The 25,051-nt window shown below is 37.4% G+C and overlaps 1 protein-coding gene across 9 annotated transcripts in view; it reads left to right on the top strand.

Moving 5' to 3' along the window:
• LOC120413521 (disintegrin and metalloproteinase domain-containing protein unc-71) overlaps positions 1 to 25,051 on the top strand; it is a 982,641-nt gene that overhangs the window by 368,775 nt on the left and 588,815 nt on the right. For 3 of the 9 annotated variants that reach the window (XM_052707198.1, XM_052707196.1, XM_052707201.1), the window contains exon 2: positions 1,329 to 2,385. The exons of the other annotated variants lie outside the window; for them this stretch is intronic. In XM_052707198.1, the coding sequence (XP_052563158.1) occupies positions 2,313 to 2,385 (73 nt within the window). In that variant the 5' untranslated portion in view covers positions 1,329 to 2,312. The remainder of the gene's footprint in view (positions 1 to 1,328; positions 2,386 to 25,051) is intronic. 9 annotated transcript variants of the gene reach the window in all.

Genomic DNA, 25,051 nt, shown 5'->3' with positions numbered 1-25,051 from the left:
CGGATCCACCATCCGACCCATCGTTGGTTAGGTTATCAAAAGACCTTTCCAACGAGTTCAAAACATTAAAGATCTGGCAACCCTGTCTCGAGGTATGGCCACTTAAGTGATATTTATGTACTTTTTGAAAGCCGGATCTCACTTAAATGTATGAAAACTATGTCCGGATCCACCATCCGACCTATCGTTGGTTAGGTTATCAAAAGACCTTTCCAACGAGTCCAAAACATTGAAGATCTGGCAACCCTGTCTCGAGATATGGCCACTTAAGTGACATTTATGAACTTTTTTGAAGCCGGATCTCACTTAAATGTATGTAAACTATGTCCGGATCCACCATTCAACCCATCGTTGGTTAGGTTATCAAAAGACCTTTCCAACGAGTTTAAAACATTGATGATCTGGCAACCCTGTCTCGAGGTATGGCCACTTAAGTGATATTTATGTACTTTTTGGAAGCCGGATCTCACTTAAATGTATGTAAAACATGTCCGGATCCACCATCCGACCCATTGTTGGTTAGGTTATCAAATGACCTTTCCAACGAGTCCAAAACATTGAAGATCTGGCAACTCTGTCTCGAGATATGGCCACTTAAGTGACATTTATGAACTTTTTTGAAGCCGGTTCTCACTTAAATGTATGTAAACTATGTCCGGATCCACCATCCGACCCATCGTTGGTTAGGTTATCAAAACACCTTTCCAACGAGTCCAAAACATTGAAGGTCTGGCAACCCTGTCTCGAGGTATGGCCACTTAAGTGATATTTATGTACTTTTTGGAAGCCGGATCTCACTTAAATGTATGTAAACCATGTCCGGATCCACCATCCGACCCATTGTTGGTTAGGTTATCAAAAGACCTTTTCAACGAGTCCAAAACTTTGAAGATCTGGCAACCCTGTCTCGAGATATGCCCACTTAAGTGACATTTATGAACTTTTTTGAAGCCGGTTCTCACTTAAATGTATGTAAACTATGTCCGGATCCACCATTCAACCCATGGTTGGTTTGGTTATCAAAAGACCTTTCCAACAAGTTTAAAACATTGATGATCTGGCAACCCTGTCTCGAGGTTTGGCCACTTAAGTGATATTTATGTACTTTTTTATTCTGGATCTTAAAAATAGATGAAATTTTTGTACAATTCCATCATATCAGCAATTGTTGGTAATAAGTGAGGAAGGCTCCAACCACATAGGTGGATTAAGTTAGTTTTTTTCTACGCTGCTGTCCACAACAAACAGATCATAAAACTCAATGAAATTGCTTCGCTCTAATTATATCAAACTAAGTTTTCTTTTTTCTTCTTCTTCAATTTTTCCAGGTAAGCGGTTGGTCTGGAATTAAAATATCTTGGAACCCAGCGAAAAGAAAAACGGCATGAGGGCAACCCTATTGTGTGTGGTGTTTCCAGCGGAATCTACCAGTCGGTAGTGGAAGAGCAGCGGTGATGACGCCGAGGAAGAACTGCCGGAAGAAGGATGGACGACTGTGAGATTACTACAAGCCGGCAACAAAAGAAAAGGTGGAACTGTTGTGAGAAAATAACAATTAAGTGAGTGGCGCCGCGCACCTTAAGAGAAGGAAGCAAACAAACAAACACTAAGCCCCTTCGTGAGCCATAGGAAATGAATTTCTTTCTCACCAGTCTATCTCGCTCTGTCTGTCTGTCTTTTGTACATTCTGTAAGATAGTCTAGTGTCTGTAGATGTTTGTGTACGCGCGCGCGTTTGTGTTTGTGTACTTCCTGCACTAGTTATACTCGAAAATTAAGGTTTCAGTGTGCGGGGTTCTGAAAATAAGACAAAGGGATTAGAATTTGTTCGGCAATGAGTCTGGTCGAGACTCCGAGAGTCCAACAGCAATCGTTGTCGTCGTCGCCGAGTTCGTAGTTGGTCCACTGTTCAATACCTCCAGAACGCGTCGCGTCTTCGGATGGCTGTGAGTGAGTGGCAGGGGTCGTGGTCCTGGCCAGCGCGTCAACTTTGAGTTCCTCTCTCCAAAACTTGGGACATCCCCCCCTTCCGGGTCGAATGGCACCACGGCAACAGTGGCCACTGTACCACCATCCGGCGAAGAAGACGACGACGACGGCGACGGCGGGAACAACTGTCACAGATACTAAAGCAACCACTACCACTACCACAACAACAAAAACAACAGCAACCAACAACCAAAAATCAACGTCATCATCATCGCGAACGAGCAGCGAACAGCTGCAGATCGGAAGCACCGTCGTCGTCCAAGGTCGTGGTCGTGATCTGCGGAAGCTCCTCCAGCAATCACTACCGCGAACACTCTAGCAGCAATGAAAGCACTGAGCCCACTGAGGGCGGCCATCCTAGCCCTCGTCATGGCACAGCTCGCCGAGTCGGCCGGAGGTAAGTCGACTAAACTGGTGGGAGAAGGTGTCCAGGAATCTAAAATCTAAATAATTCGTGGCCAATTTTCATAGTTCAAAAATTCGTACAGTAAAAATCACGGTTCCAAAATTCAGGAGAGCAATTCTCTACCAAAACCGGAAAAAAGATTAAATTTGTATTTTTTTTATTTGGCTTAATCTTTGTGGGGACCTTCCCTATGACTAGGGTTAGTGAAATTTCACGATTTCACGGACAGCGTGAAATCCGCGAAATTTGGCTTTTTCCGCGAAATCTCGTGAAATTTTATGTTTGTATGAAAATGTAACGATTTTTCATAAAATAACTTATCAAACTCAAAAAGGAATAAAAATAATGTCATGAACTACTGTAGAATTAAGCGAGTGAATACCCTGGTTTTATTACTAATATAAAATTAATGATTTTTGACGGTTCGTAGACGGCGTGAAATTCGTTAAATTTATCAATTTTCTCGAATCATTGAATGCAAATATGGGCAAAAAAAAAATGTTGAAATAACAAGCCATAGTTTCAACATTTCCATGGAAAAAGGGTTTTAAAATGCATTTTACACTAGTTCAGTAGTTTTGCAATCATTAGTTTTCAAAAAATGTAAGATCTGACGAAAACAAAAATTTTAGCAAAAAAAAAACATTTTGCGATAACAAACATCGAAAATTTTCAAAAATTCGAAAGATTTTTAAATCAACCCAAACATTCTTAAAATGATCCCAAACATTCTAAAAATGGAATGAAAAACGCAGGGGAATGAATTTAAAATTTATTTTAGCTGATCCATTGAAATGTTTAAGTTTTTCGAAAAAATATTTTTTTGTCCCCTGATTTTTTAATGTTGAGATTTTTTAGTTTTTTAGAAACTAGCAAAATTTAGTAATATTTTCATTCGCTGTACTAAAAATTTTAGTGCTATTTTATTTGAAAGGTATAGTTTTGAAAGAAATTAAAAAAATCAAGGATTGTTTTATTCAAAATAAAATTAAGAGTATTTTTTTATTTTTTGAATCATATTTTAAAAACATAACAATTTTTTTTGGGCCTGTTAAATTTTAACGATATTTGTTTATTTGGGTAGATGATTCCCTTGAAAGTTAAAAAATACTCCTTTTTTGTTTTCTCTTCTCGTTTAGAATAAAAATTAAGATTTTGTTAAAAATTATATTATTTTTTCAAAATGTTTATAAATTTAGTTTTTGAAAAATGAGCTAAAACCCTTAAAAAATATGTTTAATGGGCTAAATGACGCAGAAAATTCAATTTATTTTACTCATTTTGACTGAACAAATCTAGCTTTGATATGAAATTCAATAAAATGTAAAATGATATAACAGAAGCAAATTAGCGAAAACATTTGAGCTTTGTTAGTCGAATATTAAAAGAGCAGTTCAGTAAATGAGAATACGCGTGCCCTACTCATTTTGTTTCAAAAAATATATAGAGCCCATCCAATAACCAGGAGGATTTTTTTTTAATTGGAAGAATTTTTTGTCGCATTCAAATTTAGTAATTTTTTTTTACATAATAGGGGAAATATACCCATTTTAATCACACTAAGCCCTTCGACCAATTCTCATCACTTTTGCCGTTTCTGCTATTAAATCAATATTTTCAGATGTTTCAACAATGGAGAGTTGCTTGCTCACTTTTATTTGAGCTATTTATTACTTTGGAACAGTCAAAAACACTTTTTATAAGCTGTAATTCATGATCAAAGTGCTGATAGGCCGATAATAGAAATAGGCTGAGAAAGGGTATAGTTCCCCTAATACATAATGAAGCATAAAAAGTTGTTTCTGTGCTTTAAACATAGGATTTTCAGAGTTATTTTAACATTTTTCAAAAAAAGTAAAATTTGCGAGAAATTTGGTGTTTTAAAATTGAGGTCCCCGTGAAATTTGCAATTTTCGAGCGTGAAAAATCACTAAGCCTACCTATGACCAAAGAAGCTTTTTTTGTGTCATTGGTTCACCCATAGAGTTTTCGCAGCTGTCCATACAAAAATGGTACGTAAATATTCAAAAATCTGGAAAATTTTGAGTGAATTTTATGATCAATGTGTCTTCGGCAAAGTTGTAAATTTGTTCGAGGACTATTGAGGAAAGTTACACGGATTTTTTGCGATTTTTTAATTAAGTTTTTTTTACATAAACTCAATTTATAAACAATATAATATATTTTAAAAATGTTTGAATCAAGACTAACATTTTTAAAGGGAAAAAGAATCAATATTACGCTCTTTTGATATGTTAGTCTTGATTAATTTATTTTTGAAATATTGTTTTCCGAAAGTTCTGAAAATTTCAAGAATGTTTCATGATTTTTGATGATTTAAGCTAATTTATTATCCAGGTTACTACCATACAATGAACTACACTGAAAAAAATATTCTGTTTTCAGTTATGAGCAATGTAATTCGTTTATATCTGTAAGCCCATACATCCAATTGAAATGTGGTCAAAGACAATCTTATGGGAAATTTGACGAGCTTTCTGGTAAAAATATTTACGAGACTGAAAAATCATGTATGTCATGTAGAAATTGTTAAAAACCATAAAAAAAATTTCGACATTTTTATTTTAAAACCGCTGTAACTTCACAACGATTGGACTAAGGACAGTGGTCAATATGGAGACTTTTATGTAAAATTGTCTGGAAAATCGATTCCCGTTTTCAGTTTTTGAAAATTTTTACATTTGACTTTTCAAGAAAACAGTTTCAGTAAATGATTTCAATATTTTTTTAGATGAGTTGCTTCATCTTGAATTTTTCGTGAGTCTTTTTGTAACTTCTTAGGTTATTTTCACAAAAAAAAATTAACAAATAAAGCGTGGTCTCAGTCTCAAATTTGACTATAAAACTTAAAAATCAAAAATTCTGACAAAAGTGTCGTGTTTTTTTCTTTCAGTGTATTTTTTCGGAAAGCCCATCAAATTTCCTACAAGTTTGTCTTTGACAACTTTTTGATACGATGCAACGGCTTCGAGATATAGCAATATTCATATTACTTACGCCGTTCTCAAATGTTATTATCGAGTGAAACTGGCTCCATATATACAAAAATGGCTTACATAAACGTAGGATAACATGTCTACAAAGTTTCAATGAAATCGGAGAGGGTCAAGAAAAAAAATACCTGAAAAATTCCTGTCTTGTGCTGAAACTGCTTCATGTATGCATATCGACTCAGAATCGAAAACTGAACAAATGTCTGTGTGTATGTGTGTGTGTGTATGTGTGTGTGTATGTGTGTGTGTATGTGTGTGTGTATGTATGTATGTGACCAACAAACTAGCTCATGTTTCTCGGCACTGGCTGAACCGATTTGACCCGAACTTGTTGCATTCGACTTGGTTTAGGGTCTCATAAATCGAGTTTTATACAGATTGAAGTTTCGATAAGTAGTTCAAAAGTTATGCATAAAAATGTGTTTTCACATATATTTGGATCTCACTTAAGGTGGGCCTCATTTGCCCGCCCGAGGGAAAAAATCTGAACTTTTTTTCTTCCACTCGCAAAAACACTGCAATTTTTTCGAAAACCGCATTCCAAACATATAAGTCGGTGTAGCCAACATTCTAACGAAGACAATGATGTATAGCAATATATACGTTTTATATAAACTATTTGATTCTAGTACAAAATAAATGAAATTTTTAGAAAAATCGTCCATCAAAACTGGTCGCGACGACGACGACGACGACCAACCAAGCAGACACACACGGACACGGGTGGAAAGAGAGAACGAAAAATAACGGCAAAATTCGAATGATGTGCAATGCTGGCGAAAACAAAAGTTTCGGGATTATTATTTTACTGAGAATTATAAAGAGAATATTGGTAGAACCGACTTCTGAATAAACCGACCACATTGGAATCGGTTCCAGGGGTCCCCGGGGAATCCGGATCATGGTCAAATGGGAGATGGATTGCAAAAATAGTTGTGCTTGAAAGTGAAGAAAAACAAGCTCAATTTTGAAAAAGAATAATCATGGCATAATTCAGAATGGTGTTTCACTATATTGGCCACTTTGTAATCGATTCCTGGTGTCCCCAGGTAATCCGGATCATGACCAAAAGGAAGAATTTTTGAAATATTTCTGCTTGCAAAATGGAGATAAACAATCTCAAATTTGAAAAAGAATAATCATGGCATTGGCCAGAAAGACGATTGTCCGTATTGACCACTTTGTAATCGATTCCGGGTTTCCCCGGATAATCCGGATCATGGTCAAAAAGGAGATTCATTTCAAAAATAGTTGTACTTGAAAAATGGAGATAATAAATCTCAATTTCGGAAAAATAATTGTGACATTTTTTAGAATAGTGTTTGTCCGTATTGGCCATTTTGGCATCAATTCCAGGTGTCCCCGGGGAATCCGGAACATGGTAAAAAGGGAAAACTTGTTTCTAAATTAGTTGTGCTTGAAAAATGGCGGAAAACAATATCAATTTCGGAAAAGAATAATTGTGGCATTTTTCAGAGTAGTGTTTGTCCGTATTGGCCATTTTGGCATCGATTCCATGTGTCCCCGGGGAATCCGGAACGTGGTAAAAAGGGAAAACTTGCTTCTAAATTAGTTTGGCTTGAAAAATGGCGGAAAACAATATCAATTTCGGAAAAGAATAATTGTGACATTTTTTAGAATAGTGTTCGTCCGTATTTTCCATTTTGGCATCGATTCCATGTGTCCCGGGGAATCCGGAACACCATCAAAAGGAAAAACGTTTTGCAAAAATAGTTGTGCTTGAAAAATGTAGAAAAACAATCTAAATTTTAAAGAGAATATGATGGCATTTTTCAGATTGGTGTTTGTCCGTATTGGCCACTTTGGAATCGATTCCATGTGTCCCCGTGGAATCCGGATCATGGTCAAATGGGAGATTGATTGCAAAAATAGTTGTGCTTGAAAATGGAGCTAAACAAACTCAATTTTGAAAAAGAATAATCATGGCATAATTCAGAATGGTGTTTGACTATATTGGCCACTTTGTAATCGATTCCTGGTGTCCCCGGGTAATCCGGATCATGACCAAAAGGAAGAATTTTTGAAATATTTCTGCTTGCAAAATGGAGATAAACAATCTCAATTATGAAAAAGAACAAACATGGCATTGGCCAGAAAGACGATTGTCCGTATTGGCCACTTTGGAATCGATTCCATGTGTCCCCGGGGAATCCGGAACATGGTCAGAATAGTGTTTGACCGTATTGGCCATTTTGGCATCGATTCCATGTGTCCCCGGGTAATCCGGATCATGACCAAAAGGAAGAATTTTTGAAATATTTCTGCTCGCAAAATGGAGATAAACAATCGCAATTTTGAAATAGAATAAACATGGCATTGGCCAGAAAGACGATTGTCCGTATTGGCATCGATTCCATGTGTCCCCGGGGAATCCGTCAAATAAGAGATTCATTTCAAAAATAGTTGTATTTGAAAAATGGAGATAAAAGATCTCAATTTCGGAAAAGACTAATGTGCCGTATTGGCCACTTTGGAATCGGTCCCAGTTTTCCTGAGAAATTTGAATCATGTTCAAACGTGAGATTTTTTACGAAAATAGGCGTGCCTACAAATCAGCATTATTTTTAAAAGGATTATAGAGGATTTTATCAGAATGGTGTATCAGGCACATTGAATATAATAATATATTTTCAGTGCAACTTTTACATCACAAATCATTTATTGTAAAGAATATAAAGCCCTTTGTGATTTTTAACCAGGTGAATATTTTAAAATAATTTCCTTTTTCTAAAGTAATATTTAAAAAAATGGACGCACTTCCAAATGAACTTCAACCATTCTGCGTTATAATTCAAATATATGTTATCATATGATACATCTTGCATCATCATGATCCAGATTTCCAAGGGACACCTGGTACCAATTGCAAAGTAGCCAATATGGACAAACTCCATTCTGAAAATGCATCAATAATCCTTTGAGAAACTAATTTAGCGCCAATAATCTGCCAATTGCAAGCAGAACTATTTTCGCATAAAAATCTCCCATTTGCCCACTATCTTAAAAATGCCATCATATTCTCTTCAAAATTTAGATTGTTTCAAACACAACTGAGCAATTCTTTGAGATTTCGGTCATTCAATTTTTTTGTATTTTTAATCCGACTGAAACTTTTTTGGTGCCTTCGGATGCCCAAAGAAGCCATTTTGCATCATTAGTTTGTCTATATAATTTTCCATACAAATTTGGCAGCTATCCATACAAAAATGATATATGAAAATTCAAAAATCTGTACCTTTTGAAGTAATTTTTTGATCGATTTGGTGTCTTCGGCGAAGTTGCAGGTATCGATAAGGAATGTACTGAAAAAAATTATACATGGTAAAAAACTGTTTTAGTGGTTTTTAATTTTACTTTTTGTCACTAAAACTTGATTCGCAAAAAAAAACTTTTTTATTTTTTTTTAATTTTATGATATGTTGCCCACTTTTCAGAAATTTCCAGTATGGGCAAACAATCTTTGACCAACTTATGAATTTTTGAATCAACACTTTTTTTCCAAAAAATCGAAATATTGGTTGCAAAATATTTCTAACTTCATTTTTTGATGTGAAATTGAATTTGCAATCCAAAAGTAGTTTAGTGAAATTTTGATAATGAGGACATTTTTCAAGTTATAGCCATTTTTAAGTAACTTTTTTGAAAATAGTCGCAGTTATTCATGTTTATAAATTGGTGCCCATTTTGCCCACTTCTGAAAAAAATATTTTTGAAAAGTCGAGAAAATTATCTATATTTTGCTTTTTTGAACTTTGTTGATACGACCGTTAGTTGCTGAGATATTGTCATGCTAAGATTTATAAACAGGAAAATTGATGTTTTCTAAGTCTCACTCAAACAACCCACAATTTTATAATGTCGATATCTCATCAACGAATGGTCCGATTTGCAATGTTAAAACATGAAACATTCGTGAAATTTTCCAATTTTTAGAAAACAATATTTTCAATTTTTTTAATCAAGACTAACATTTTAAAAGGGCCAAAAATTCAATATAACGTAAGAAACGGGAAAACATGGATACTAATTTTAAAAAAATGAACAACTCTGACTATTTTCAAAACAGTTACTTCAAAATTACTATAACTTGAAAACGGTGCACTTTATCAAAATTACACTAAAGTACTTTTTGATTGCAATTTCAATTTTTCATCGAAAAATGAATTTTGATATTTCGATTTATTGAAAAAATCAGTATTGATTCAAAAATTCATAAGTTGGTCAAAGATTGTTTGCCCATACTGGAAATTTCTGAAAAGTGGGCAACATATCATAAAATTAAAAAAAAATAAAAAAGTTTTTTTTTGCGAATCAAGTTTTAGTGACAAAAAGTAAAATTAAAAACCACTAAAACAGTTTTTTACCATGTATAATTTTTTTCAGTACATTCCTTATCGATACCTGCAATTTCGCCGAAGACACCAAATCGATCAAAAAATTACTTCAAAAGGTACAGATTTTTGAATTTTCATATATCATTTTTGTATGGATAGCTGCCAAATTTGTATGGAAAATTATATAGACAAACTAATGATGCAAAATGGCTTCTTTGGGCATCCGAAGGCACCAAAAAAGTTTCAGTCGGATTAAAAATACAAAAAAATTGAATGACCGAAATCTCAAAGAATTGCTCAGTTGTGTTTGAAACAATCTAAATTTTGAAGAGAATATGATGGCATTTTTAAGATAGTGGGCAAATGGGAGATTTTTATGCGAAAATAGTTCTGCTTGCAATTGGCAGATTATTGGCGCTAAATTAGTTTCTCAAAGGATTATTGATGCATTTTCAGAATGGAGTTTGTCCATATTGGCTACTTTGCAATTGGTACCAGGTGTCCCTTGGAAATCTGGATCATGATGATGCAAGATGTATCATATGATAACATATATTTGAATTATAACGCAGAATGGTTGAAGTTCATTTGGAAGTGCGTCCATTTTTTTAAATATTACTTTAGAAAAAGGAAATTATTTTAAAATATTCACCTGGTTAAAAATCACAAAGGGCTTTATATTCTTTACAATAAATGATTTGTGATGTAAAAGTTGCACTGAAAATATATTATTATATTCAATGTGCCTGATACACCATTCTGATAAAATCCTCTATAATCCTTTTAAAAATAATGCTGATTTGTAGGCACGCCTATTTTCGTAAAAAATCTCACGTTTGAACATGATTCAAATTTCTCAGGAAAACTGGGACCGATTCCAAAGTGGCCAATACGGCACATTAGTCTTTTCCGAAATTGAGATCTTTTATCTCCATTTTTCAAATACAACTATTTTTGAAATGAATCTCTTATTTGACGGATTCCCCGGGGACACATGGAATCGATGCCAATACGGACAATCGTCTTTCTGGCCAATGCCATGTTTATTCTATTTCAAAATTGCGATTGTTTATCTCCATTTTGCGAGCAGAAATATTTCAAAAATTCTTCCTTTTGGTCATGATCCGGATTACCCGGGGACACATGGAATCGATGCCAAAATGGCCAATACGGTCAAACACTATTCTGACCATGTTCCGGATTCCCCGGGGACACATGGAATCGATTCCAAAGTGGCCAATACGGACAATCGTCTTTCTGGCCAATGCCATGTTTGTTCTTTTTCATAATTGAGATTGTTTATCTCCATTTTGCAAGCAGAAATATTTCAAAAATTCTTCCTTTTGGTCATGATCCGGATTACCCGGGGACACCAGGAATCGATTACAAAGTGGCCAATATAGTCAAACACCATTCTGAATTATGCCATGATTATTCTTTTTCAAAATTGAGTTTGTTTAGCTCCATTTTCAAGCACAACTATTTTTGCAATCAATCTCCCATTTGACCATGATCCGGATTCCACGGGGACACATGGAATCGATTCCAAAGTGGCCAATACGGACAAACACCAATCTGAAAAATGCCATCATATTCTCTTTAAAATTTAGATTGTTTTTCTACATTTTTCAAGCACAACTATTTTTGCAAAACGTTTTTCCTTTTGATGGTGTTCCGGATTCCCCGGGACACATGGAATCGATGCCAAAATGGAAAATACGGACGAACACTATTCTAAAAAATGTCACAATTATTCTTTTCCGAAATTGATATTGTTTTCCGCCATTTTTCAAGCAAAACTAATTTAGAAGCAAGTTTTCCCTTTTTACCACGTTCCGGATTCCCCGGGGACACATGGAATCGATGCCAAAATGGCCAATACGGACAAACACTACTCTGAAAAATGCCACAATTATTCTTTTCCGAAATTGATATTGTTTTCCGCCATTTTTCAAGCACAACTAATTTAGAAACAAGTTTTCCCTTTTTACCATGTTCCGGATTCCCCGGGGACACCTGGAATTGATGCCAAAATGGCCAATACGGACAAACACTATTCTAAAAAATGTCACAATTATTTTTCCGAAATTGAGATTTATTATCTCCATTTTTCAAGTACAACTATTTTTGAAATGAATCTCCTTTTTGACCATGATCCGGATTATCCGGGGAAACCCGGAATCGATTACAAAGTGGTCAATACGGACAATCGTCTTTCTGGCCAATGCCATGATTATTCTTTTTCAAATTTGAGATTGTTTATCTCCATTTTGCAAGCAGAAATATTTCAAAAATTCTTCCTTTTGGTCATGATCCGGATTACCTGGGGACACCAGGAATCGATTACAAAGTGGCCAATATAGTGAAACACCATTCTGAATTATGCCATGATTATTCTTTTTCAAAATTGAGCTTGTTTTTCTTCACTTTCAAGCACAACTATTTTTGCAATCCATCTCCCATTTGACCATGATCCGGATTCCCCGGGGACCCCTGGAACCGATTCCAATGTGGTCGGTTTATTCAGAAGTCGGTTCTACCAATATTCTCTTTATAATTCTCAGTAAAATAATAATCCCGAAACTTTTGTTTTCGCCAGCATTGCACATCATTCGAATTTTGCCGTTATTTTTCGTTCTCTCTTTCCACCCGTCTGCTTGGTTGGTCGTCGTCGTCGTCGTCGCGACCAGTTTTGATGGACGATTTTTCTAAAAATTTCATTTATTTTGTACTAGAATCAAATAGTTTATATAAAACGTATATATTGCTATACATCATTGTCTTCGTTAGAATGTTGGCTACACCGACTTATATGTTTGGAATGCGGTTTTCGAAAAAATTGCAGTGTTTTTGCGAGTGGAAGAAAAAAAGTTCAGATTTTTTCCCTCGGGCGGGCAAATGAGGCCCACCTTAACTGTATGTAAACTATGTCCGGGTCCATCATCCGACCCATCGTTGGTTAGGTTATCAAAAGACCTTTCCAACGAGTGCAAAACATCGAAGATCTGGCAACCCTGTCTCGAGATATGGCCACTTAAGTGATATTGATGTACTTTTTTGAAGCCGGATCTCCCTTAAATGCAGGGCTGTGGAGTCGGAGTCGGAGTCGGAGCCGGAGTCGGTGGAGTCGGGTCTTTTTGGGGACCTGGAGTCGGAGTCGGAGTCGGAGTCGTCAAAACTCGATCAGCTGGAGTCGGAGTCGGAGCCGGAGTCGGCTAAATTTTATTAACTGGAGTCGGAGTCGGAGTCGGAGCCGAAAATTTCTGCTAACCCGGAGTTGGAGTCGGAGTCGGAGTTATCTTAAATTCAACCAAAAATATGTTTTTTTTTATTTTTCAATATTTGCTATAAAACCGCTTAATTCACAAAACTTCTTATATGTTTAATTGTTTTTCAAGTCGCTGCGTTGCCATTTTTCATTTTGTTTAGAGATCTATGATCATTAAATGATAACCTGTAAATCCACTCTTACCCAAGTATGTAGTATCATCATAACTCAAAAAATTTAAAACAATATATATTGGTTTTGTAGTAGAATTAATTGATTCTTGACTGCTTCCTTTTGCCTATATGTATGTACCCTTTCAATACAAATTTAATTCAGTTCTTTCAGTTCTGAAAAAAGTTCACACACAGTCATCTTATACCCCGATAGCGAATGTCTTGGAAGTTTTAAGTAAATCAATTTTCAGGAAAAAGGTTACTAGGTACATAAAAAGAAAAAAAAAATAATAATCACTATTTATGGAAATAAAAAAAATCACTGTCAGTAAAACTCTTCCAACAAATAATCAACGATTATTACAATCTATTACTTGGAACAAAACATACACAATTTGTTTATAACAAAGTACAAAAAAAATCAAAGTGTCGCGCTTAAAATATTTGAAACTGACAAAAACCTATCAAAAAAAAAAAAAAAACTTGCAACTAATTTTTAAATAATCATTGAATATGTTAAATATATTAATTATCTTAATGTTTACTATTTCTCTCCTAAATTCTGAGAATGTTGATCCTTAGGCAAACTATTTTGATATTGTCGCATATTATCGTTGAACAAATCTCAAGATTTCAGGACAGAATATAATTTCAAGATAAAAAATGTATAACAAAAATGATAGGATTTCAATGTATGTTTAAAATATTATTTAAAATAATCAAATTCAAAATAGTATTCTACCGGTAATATTTTTCTCATTCTGTCAAATTTTAAAAAAATAAATATAAAATAATATAAAAAAATATTTTTGGAAAGGTAGCGTAAGGAAGGAAAGTGAGCAAATTAAATGTAAATGTAACTCGATCATTAAGGCCAGCCTAGAGGCCAGCTTTCTTTTAATGATCATTCAAAACATAACAAATTAATATTTCAGCTTTTAATAAATTTAATGAAAATTTGAGGTTAAGTAAATAAATCCAAATTTACTTACCAAACTGTTCTTCTGAAAATGTCTTTAAAACTGGAGATATTTTTTGATTTCTGTTACAATAACTAATAAATAATTCTATTTATCAATGTTTTCTATCTAACTTTTGAAACATTTAAAAATATGTGGAGTTGGAGTCGGAGCCAACCATTTTTAGAAAGCCGGAGTCAGAGTCGGAGTCGGCTAATCTCAGAAAGCCGGAGTCGGAGTCGGTTGGAGCTGAAAGCCGGAGCCGGAGTCGGAGTCGGAGTCGGAGTCGGAGTCGCTTGAACAATGACCCGACTCCGCAGCCCTGCTTAAATGTATGTAAATTATGTCCGGATCCATCATCCGACACATTGTTGGTTAGGTGATCAAAAAACCTTTCCAACAAGCCCAAAACATTAAAGATCTGGCAACCCTGTCTCGAGATATGGCCTCTTAAGTGATATTGATGTCCTTTTTTGAAGCCGGATCTCCCTTAAATGTATGTAAATTATGTCCGGATCCATCATCCGACCCAACATTGGTTAGGTTATCAAAATACCTTTCCAACGAGTCTAAAACATTGCAGATCTGGCAACCCTGTCTCGAGATATGGCCACTTAAGTGATATTGATGTACTTTTTTGAAGCCGGATCTCACTTAAATGTATGTAAACTATGTCCGGATCCACCATCCGACCTATTGTTGGTTAACTTATCAAAATACCTTTCCAATAAGTCCAAAAGATTGAAGATCTGGCAACCCTGTATCGAGATATGGCCACTTAAGTGATATTGATGTACTTTTTTGAAGCCGGATCTCACTTAAATGTATGTAAACTATGTCCGGATCCATCATCCGACCCATCGTTGGTTAGGTTATCAAAATATCTTTCCAACGAGTCTAAAACATTGAAGATCTGGCAACCCTGTCTCGAGATATGGCCACTTAAGTGACATTTATGTACTTTTCTGAAGCCGGATCTCACTGAAATGTATGTAAACTTTGTCCGGATCCATCATCCGACCCATCGTTGGTTAGGTTATCAAAAATTTTTCCAACGAGCCCAAAAACATTGAAGATCTGGCAACCCTGTCTCGAGATATGGCCACTTGAGTGATATTGATGTACTTTTTGGAAGCCGGATCTAAAAAATAGATGAAACTTGTGTACAGCCATTGTTGTGAGGAAGGCTCCAACCACATAAGTGGATTAAGTTAGTTTTTTAATATTTACGTACCATTTTTGTATGGACAGCTGTCAAAATTGTATGGAGACTTGTTTGGGTGAACCAATGACACAAAAAAGCTTCTTTGGTCGATTACGTAGAGAATTGCTCAGGAGACCAACCGGGATTTGATCCCTGAACCTTCTGCTTGATTGCCAGAAGCCGCAACCGTCAAGCCACCAAGCCGGGGTTCACCTTCATCAATAACCTTCCCATTTCAAAAAGATTATGCAACCGTTCAGAAATCTCCGCTTTGCCAAACGTATCAATCCTCTCAGTGACGAATCAAAGTCCAACTCGTCAACAAGAAAAGATGACCAGCATCACTCTGGCCCAACCCCCATAACAAGATGATTTTATAGAATTTTCGATTACACAATAATACCTACCGACTCTCTTTCTGTTCACCAAAGCTCAACTCAGAAGCTCACAACTCTCGTCAGAATGGCTGTCAGTTTGAGCCGGACCGAGAAGATGACCAGCTGGGGCAATTTTCTGCACGTTCATCTCTGGCTCTGGGGTGAATCCTTAAATGGGATTTGGACGCCGGCACCTGCTGTGTGAGTGAGTGTGATCATCAAAATGTGGTCATCACCTCGACGTTACCACTACATCATGTACTACTTTTTTGAAAATACAGATATTGGGAAAGAGTGTATACAAGTCAGTGGTTGAATAAATTTATTTAAAAAAATCTGGGACTTTGGAAAACGTACCCTTAGATAGTGACACGTGATAGATTGAACCGATATCCCTATCATTAGGGTGGTATCCAGCTGCCCTTGAGGTAATTCTGTAATAACCTTAACCAGGAGAGACCAAAAAGTTTGCCAATTTCAACCTTCGTTTCACTTACTGATTACACCCACGCAGACCGAAAAATCCGAGTTCTGAACGAGGTGAGAGGAAGGAGGTCGATCTCAGCTGGAACTTTTGCTTCCAAGAGTTTGGTGAAGCTTTTGACAAATTGGACTATGGATAAGTTATTATTTCGGACAGCCAGCAGCAGTCGCGCCAGCACGATCCAATTGGCCAGGGTTCGTTTCGGAATGATATGGCAAGTTTTTCCCTCCCGACAGTACGTGCCTCGCCGGCTCCAGCAAAGTTGGTGATTTTGCGGACAACCTGGGCGCGGTGTGGCAACCAGCTGGGGCCCACACAGTGTGTGATGGCTCGAACTGCTAGAGATTGACGTAAATTTGATGGTGAATTTATCATGATTGGATGTGGGGAGATAGCTGTGCATCAGAAACGAACTTATCGGTTGGAACAATTCATTTTCTGATAATAATTCAAAAATACAAAATGACAAAAAAAGATAAAAAGACAAAAAGACAAAAAGACAAAAAGACAAAAAGAGAAAAAGACAAAAAGACAAAAAGACAAAAAGACAAAAAGACAAAAAGACAAAAAGACAAAAAGACAAAAAGACAAAAAGACAAAAAGACAAAAAGACAAAAAGACAAAAAGACAAAAAGACAAAAAGACAAAAAGACAAAAAGACAAAAAGACAAAAAGACAAAAAGACAAAAAGACAAAAAGACAAAAAGACAAAAAGACAAAAAGACAAAAAGACAAAAAGACAAAAAGACAAAAAGACAAAAAGAAAAAAAGACAAAAAGACAAAAAGACAAAAAGACAAAAAGACAAAAAAGACAAAAAGACAAAAAGACAAAAAGACAAAAATAAGGCTTTATAAATCGACCTTCGATTTTTTAAATAATTTAAATTGAATTCATTGAATTAAAATGAAGAGGGTTTTAAATTGAGTTCTGCAACCCTGTCCTTATCAACGAGTATTTAAATCAACTTCTTCACTTCAAGACCCAAATATTCAGCAACAAGAAACCACCGAAACCACCAGAACGCTTCGTTATGTCGCGAATGCCCACCAAAACGTCGCTTGTCCCACGAATTTAGCCCGCAAAATTATAAACTCAGCACAATTTGTGGGCGCGGCGTGACCCTCCGCGTACCAACTGGGAAGTCGGTTTGGGATTGAAATTTCAAGCGATAAATTTTAATTACACAACCACAGCTGACACACAGCTAACTTCAGCTTATGGCAGGTCAGTGGTTTGCTGCCAAGAAGTCGAAAGCAGATAACAACATCACTAGGGGGGGCTCTGATGGTGTAAAGTCGCTTTACTCAGCTCCAAAGTCCATGCTGGGGGAGAGTGACGCACAAAACCCGTTGCCCAGTCGCCACCATGTTGCGGTTTTGGAGGGCGCGCGCGGTATCTTCTCTTTGGTGGTTGAGGGGGCACCACGGTGGGGTAGAATGGGGTTTTTCTTGAATTTTAAGGTGGCTTCTTCACATTGGGTGAATTCTTCAGAAATGGAGTTCTCAAAGTTGTAATTTAAACTCTCAAAATCGTACTCAGACACACCGTGTGGTCAGCTTCTGGACTACACTGCTCTGGTGAAGACCCAGATACGGAGCAGCAAAACACTTCCAGATGGTTTGCTGTGGTGGCCTCGTTGGTGTGGACTTTATAAGAGCCATGATTAAATTCCTCGTTTGGCGGCGAGTCCGGACGGCCCGGGAAGACGACTTGGTGATTATGAAGTGTGTATAACCTCTCAGGATGAAGATGGTACGATGTTGTTTTGGGCGGGGTTACGTCAGCTGTGGTGTTTCCCAGTTGGTTGCTTGCTTGCATCAAAAGTAAAATTAAAACAAAACAAAAAAATATTTTCGAGGCATAGCCGTCCATCTAGACATGTCAAGAAGATTTACTGATTTCAAGACATTCGCCCAAAATCTGCTCACGTCTGCAGTGTTCTGCAGCTTCTCCAAGTCCAGCCTAGAATATGTCACATTTTGGGAAACCTTATTCATGCCCGTTCCTAACAGAAACGAGTCTCATTGCTCAAGCTTTATTCCTCGGAGTACTTTGCCGCACTAATCCGGTGGCGATACACTGTTGGACAAGCTGGCAGGACACGACAATGCCGTCGACAATAATCTGGCCTGACGTTAATCTGTCACAATTTATTTTTGGTGGGCGACGTTGAATGCGCCGCCGTCGGTTTCACATTTTTTCCGCTATATGACGCTTTCTGGAGTTCCTCCGAACAACTTTGTCGAAGACCGCAAAGCGATTGAACCTCAACCTGCAAAGTTACATTCGTTTTAAGACTTTGAGGGACAATCCTTTTCGGGGTTAAATAAGCATTTATCTCATTTTTTGCAGAATTTCGAATAAGTTTTGTCTGTAATAGAACAGACATTGGTAATAAAATTACTAAAATTGATGAAAAAATTTTTGTTCAAGAATGAAGCAATTTTTGGAAAAAAACATTCGGTCTATTTTACCCTGAAATGTTATGACCCCAACAAATTTTAAAGAGTCTGTAACTTTTCAGTGTGATGTCCAATTGATTTGCGATCTTCAACAAAGTTGTTCAGCTACACTAAATGAATTCATATTTCATTAAAAGAAGTGATAGTAGCGAGTCCTAGTGGTAACAAACTGAAACAGTGACATTTCTTCCCGTATTTAAAAAAAAGATCATTCGGACGTTTCCTTTTCGGATAAAGTCCCGAAGAGACACATGTGCTGTATGCTCCGAGAAGCTTCTGCTAACGACAAGCTGGTATATTTGCGCTGAGCTGACAGCAGCGAGAAAAGAAAAAAAAAACACCAAGAGTGGAATCTTTTCCGGAACCCGTGTCGCGTCGCGGATGAAAGAAAACCTCGGAACTTTTCGTGCCAAGGTGACGGTAACACAATGGGCTCCTCGCTCGTGTACATCAAACCCACTCTCGGTGTGTGACACATGTGTGTGAAAGTAGTGGGTGGATTCCGGTTGACACTGCAAATTTTGATGAGAGAAAGCTGGGGGCCTGCTCACACGTGGCGCAAAGAAGAAAAAGTGCTGAATTTTCATCCTTTTTCCCCACTTGGAAAAAGATTCATTTCCATTTTTGATCCGGTGAGGCGTTTCCAGCAATCCTGCGAACGTCATAAATTTAAATCCATGGTTGGAACAAAATTGGCAACACCCGGAAAAAAATGGGAAGCAAAAAAAAAGCTCATCGAAAGTCTCATCACGTGTACTCTATTCAATTTTGATCCCTCGAACATAATGGCGAGATCGGAAGAAAGTCGGGCGTTGAAGAATAGCTAACGCGAGCGAGCGCCCTCCCTGTATTATTGAGATTTGACAAAACCCCTCGAATGGTCGTCGTTTTTGGGCGTCGGTGCCAGCGATGTGAAATCACAAAATTTCAATTATTGTATTAGCAAATTGGACTCAACTTATTATTGATTGAGGGCTGCACTTGCCTGAATAGGTAACTTTCCAAAGAGAGCGTTGTCTAAAGGGCACCTCTATTTTTAAAGGCACCATTTGTTTTGAAAGCCACTACTTGTCGAAAAGGGCACAACATGTCTTAAAAGACACCACCTGTTTTTATGGGCACATCTTGTCTTAGAGGACACTACTAATCTTTAAAAGTTCTACTTGTCTGAAAGACCACAACTTGTCCTCAAGGGCACCTATTGTCTTGGGCACTACCCGTTTTAAGGAGCACTATATGTCTAAAAGGGCACAACTTATTTTCAAAGGCACTACTTTTTTTACCTTGTTTTAGAGGCCACTATTAATCTTGAAAGGTACTTCTTGTCTTAAAGGGCACAACTTGCCATTTTTAAGGCCACTACTTGTCTCAAAGGGCACTTCTTGTCTCAAAGGGCACTACTTGTCTTAAAGGCACCACTCGTCTAGAAGGCCACTACTTGTCTTAAGAGGCACCACTTGTTTTAATGGGCACATCTTGTCTTAGATGGCACTACTAATCTTTAAAAACACTACTTGTCACAATTTGTCCTCAAGAGCACCTCTCGTTATGAAGATCCAAGAGGGCACTATTTGTCTTAAAGGGCTTCTAGCCTTAAAAGGCTACACTCTTTTTGAAAGTCACTACTTGTCTCAGTGAGCAATACTTGTCTGAAAGGGAACCACTTTCCTCTAGGGCACTACTTGTTTAAAAGGGCACAACTTGACTTGATAGGTACCACTTGTTATATTGAGCACATCTTGTCTTAAAGCACTCTACTAATCTTAAAATCATAATAGGCACTACTTGTCTTATGGGGCACAACCTGTCCTCAAGAGCACCACTCATTTTTAAGTTCACTTCTTGTCCACGGACTAGCAGACGGACCCTGTGGCATTTTTCGAGACGAGATTTGCCTGATCACGCATTCTATCGGATGGGGAAGTAAAACGTCGGTCTATTTGCGTAAAAGAGGTTAGGCATCACTCGTCTTAAAGGTCACTACTTGTCGTAAAAGGCACCACTTGTTTTAATGAGCACATCTTGTCTAAGAGGGGACTACCAATCTTGGAAGGCACTAATTCTCATAAAGGGCACAACTTGTCCCTAAGGGCACCTTTCGTTTCAAAGGTCACTACTTGTCTTAGAGGACACCTTTTTTCGAAAAGGGCACTTTTTGTCTCAAAAGGTACCACTCGTTTTAAAAAGCACTACTTGTCTTAGATGGCACAACTTGTCTGAAATGGCACCTCTTGTTCTCAAGGGCACTACTCGTTTTAAATAGGGCACAACTTGTCTGAAAAAGCATCTCTTTTTTGTAGGTCACAAGTTGTCCTCAAGGACACAAATCGTTTTAAAGAGCACTGATTGTTTCAGGGGGCTCTTGTCATAAAGGGCACAACTAACTAGTCGTCTTAAATTCCACTTCTTGTCTTAAGAGGCACTACTTGTCCTACAGTGCATCAATTGTTTTAAAGAGCACAACTTGTCTTGAATGGCACTTGTCTTAAATGACACTTCATATTTTAGAGGGCACAACTGGTGCCTTCTCAGCCGACTTGACTTAAAGGACACCACTTGTCTTAGAGAGCCCAACTCAAGATCTTTTTCAAAAATAAACCATCTGCCATGAACAAATCGTGACTCTTCCATCACTGCCTTCCCGGAATAAATCCTGACCCCGAAAAACGACGCGCCCAAAAAAAAGCTCCCCTCTCACCCAAAAAAAAATCTTCCTGACTGTGACAGCTCCTCGAGCAAAAGCGGTCGTATTCTCCCGGTGAAGCGGAGTCGGTGCCAAGAGTAATTTCTGTAATCACAGCTGATTATGGGGCGCCTATTATGATGTCAGCGTTTGCGGATGACACCCCTAAATGCCGTGCCGTGCGGAGTGCGCCTACTATTCATCCGTCAAAATGGTGGAAAGTGGAACGTGGCGACACAATGTGATCAATCTGAGACACGCTGCGAGACGGCTCTGGCGGGCTGGGATTAATGGTTTGGAAGAAGATGCGATGGGCGATCAGGACGATGATGATGATGGTGATGAAGAGGATTTTGGGCTCATAGTTTGAGAGTGGCTTATTGGGGAAGAAGAAGAAGATTAGTCTATTTAATTATTAACTAGGCTGTTTTTTGGAGCAGTTAGTATGTCGCGACTCTTGATTGAGATGGAAAACAATTATGGAGCTGATTTTCAGTAATTTAAATACATATTGGGAGCCTGAACTAGAGAAATCATCATGTACACATAACGAAATCCAGTCTGCAAACCGATAAAATCATCATCTCCAAGCGATGCGAAGTTGTGAGTAATTATAACACAATTGAAGGAAAGATAAGATACTTAGGATACGTTCTAAGAAAGCGATTGGACCGTTTGTGAAGTCAAGGTTAAGCGCAAATATTTATAAATCTTTTTTTCAAAAAGCTTTCTCTAATAAATTTTGCAATGCTCAAATCTTCGCAAAGCTCCCACGGCCACAAACCGAAAAATTTCGGATTCTTCTACCCAAATCGAGGTGGCCCCAAATAAATCGAACCCCAGTACGAGATCCTTTTTTGCATCCCGAGTGGTCCCAGGAGAGCAATGACTTGATGGGAACGATATTCCTTTGGAATGGGTCCCATTTCTGGTCTGGTCTATAAATATCATGTTTTTCTCTTCCTTTCTCTCTCCAAACCCTGTCCCAGACTTTTCCAATCCCGGGCAAAGATTGAAGAAGTGAGCCGCTTACACTTCCCTGACGACGAGTAAAATATGATTTCAACGCCGACATCTTGGCTTCCTGAAGGCGGGGAGGGAATGACGTGGCCACCAAACGGGCAGATATTGGCGCCCCCCGCCCGATAGATCTACTTTGAATTTAAATTGGGTGCGGTCGAGTGTGATTAGAATGATGAAAGTCTTGCTGGCCACAGAGATAGAGAGTCCTGAAGACGTCCGTGGACGACCGCCCTGAAGGCTTCTGCTGCTGCTGGTTTTGCAAAGTAGATATTTATGTATGCAAAGAAAATATACATCCCCGGAAATGGCCTCCGGCTTGGTTGAGGTTCCGACGACGGACGACGGGCCTTTTCGATGATTCTAGATTATTTGTTTATTCATACACAAACACGCACACCCACACACACGACGGGTGTAATCTGTGTTGGCTGCCCGGAAGGTTTGAACCCGGAGCCCTGCCAATAAATAGCTCAGGATCTGAAAGATTTTAATAATCTATGGTGAATCTTGAGAAGTTCATTTGAGGGCAAGCGCGCCACCAGTTGGGCCTGGGGTTTTGGGCTATTGTTTGACAACGCGTTTTGAGGGCTGCTTCTGGGAAGGTTTTGGACGGCGCCTCTGTTAGTTTTGGAAGGTTTCGTGCAAATAATGTGAGAACAATGTTTTCGAAACTTTTCACCCTTCTCAAATATCGGGCGGAATTGTGCTTTGAAACACAATAAGGCGTATTCGGGTTGGGTTACTTGCGTTTGAGTTTTTAACATGAATACTTTATTATTTAAACTCGACAGGAAATTAACTGAACATGAAGTAACGGTTTCGTGTTACTTGTAACCTTGATTTCATACTAGACTAAATGACAGTGACAGGTTCTTGACAGTTGTGTACTTACCTTAATGAAAGCAGCTGCATCTCACCTTTTTCAAAACATACAACTCATGTACTTACCTGAGAATTTGCTTGCTTTTTGGTTGACACCCAATATGTTAACCTTCACCTTGAAGTCCGTATTAGAAGGCTTCATTTTTGAAGTAAAAAAAAATTTTTACCGTACCCAAACTTTAAATCACTTACCAATAGTAATTTCAGAATATCAGACCCAATCATCAACCTAGAACACCCACTAACACATCATTAGCGCTAAATCAACTTGCAACCAGCCAGCCCCGATCCTCATAGGTACATGTTAACATCACAGTTCCACGCAAATGGGCTGTGAATGTGACTAACACACTCCTCTCAGCATCTTCCTGCGAGGTCGTCATCCTCACTCGGTCGCCGTTCAAGTTCTTGACATGGTTCGGGACGACAAGTTTCGCCACGGCCACTTTAATAGGATTAGTCAAGAGAGCCATGCAACTAAACTCCAAGTCTACGGAAACGCAGGCAGCTCGTCGATTGTTGTCTCAACCGAGGAGTTGCTTCTCGCGTGAGGGAAAGTCCTTCCTCATCGTTGATAAGCTTATCTTGGCCGTTGGGATCGGGAGGGGGAATGCCACTCAAGAGAGGATCTTGCCCTTTTGATGCTGCGGCAGTGTTGCTAAAGTTGATTGTTTTGCAATAATTCAGTTGAAAATATGTTACAATGTTCTAAAATTGGCCCAAAAATTATTCCTTCATAATCAAAACATCAAACTGACAAAAAAATATTTCCCAAAAAAAAATCAAAATTAAAGCTTATTTTATATATTTTATTATAAATCTACAATACAGCTTTATTTTTTCAGGAAAAAAAGCTTTTTCGTTAATACTTACTATATTCAACTCATTTTAATTTTATTCAAACTGAATGAAGCCAGTCATAAATGTTCATATTCAATTACAATCATTTAGGGGCAAAAATATGGATGAGAGACAAAAGTCGAAATATATAGCGTCGAATGTACAACGGGTTGACTGCCACAATATCGAATGGACGAAAGGTAGAAAGAACAAAAGGTCGTATGTGGAAAAAGTGAAGCAATATTCTGAAATATGTTAACCCTCTACAGCCCAATTTTTTTTAGTTTTTTTCATGTTCAGAAACTTTACTTATCTTGGTTTATGTTCTTCTGTTTTTTTCTGATAGTTTGTGGCGAGTACTACCACCTTCTACCATAACCTTTTGCATGTTTAATATTTTCATGTTTTTAAAGCCACTTTTTAATTTTTTGCATGTTTTCACATTGTTTACTCTAGAATGAAACCATTAGAGCAGTTCTCTAGGATTTCGGTCATTCGATTTTTTTTGTATTTTTTAATCCGACTGAAACTTTTTTGGTGCCTTTTTTTGAAATTAAATATGTCTTTATTGAACTTTCTTATAATAATTACATTTCATTTACATTCTAAGTGGTATGGCTACATGCTCTTCATCTTTGTTATATTTTTCGTTTTCTTATTAACTGTTCACATTCATTTATTTACTTCAAATTGTTTTACATTTTTGCATTGAATCGAATACATTTGGGTAAAAAAAAAAAAAAATCATTTTAACAACTAATCCTAACTTAAAACTAAAAAAGCAAATTCATTGAAATATTCAAAATCATTAGAACGAGTAAACTACGAACTGTATTTTAAGATAAATCCTCCAAGCGTTCTTACTTGTTCCGCACGAGTTTTGCAACCACGCAGTGTTGTTGTCATCTCGATGAAAATGTTCATAAGTTCT

Source organism: Culex pipiens, chromosome 1 (assembly GCF_016801865.2).
Source record: "Culex pipiens pallens isolate TS chromosome 1, TS_CPP_V2, whole genome shotgun sequence".
Classification (NCBI taxonomy): Eukaryota; Metazoa; Arthropoda; class Insecta; order Diptera; family Culicidae; genus Culex; species Culex pipiens.
The sequence above is the reverse complement of the archived record's forward strand: the minus strand, read 5'-3'. Positions and strand labels throughout refer to the sequence as shown.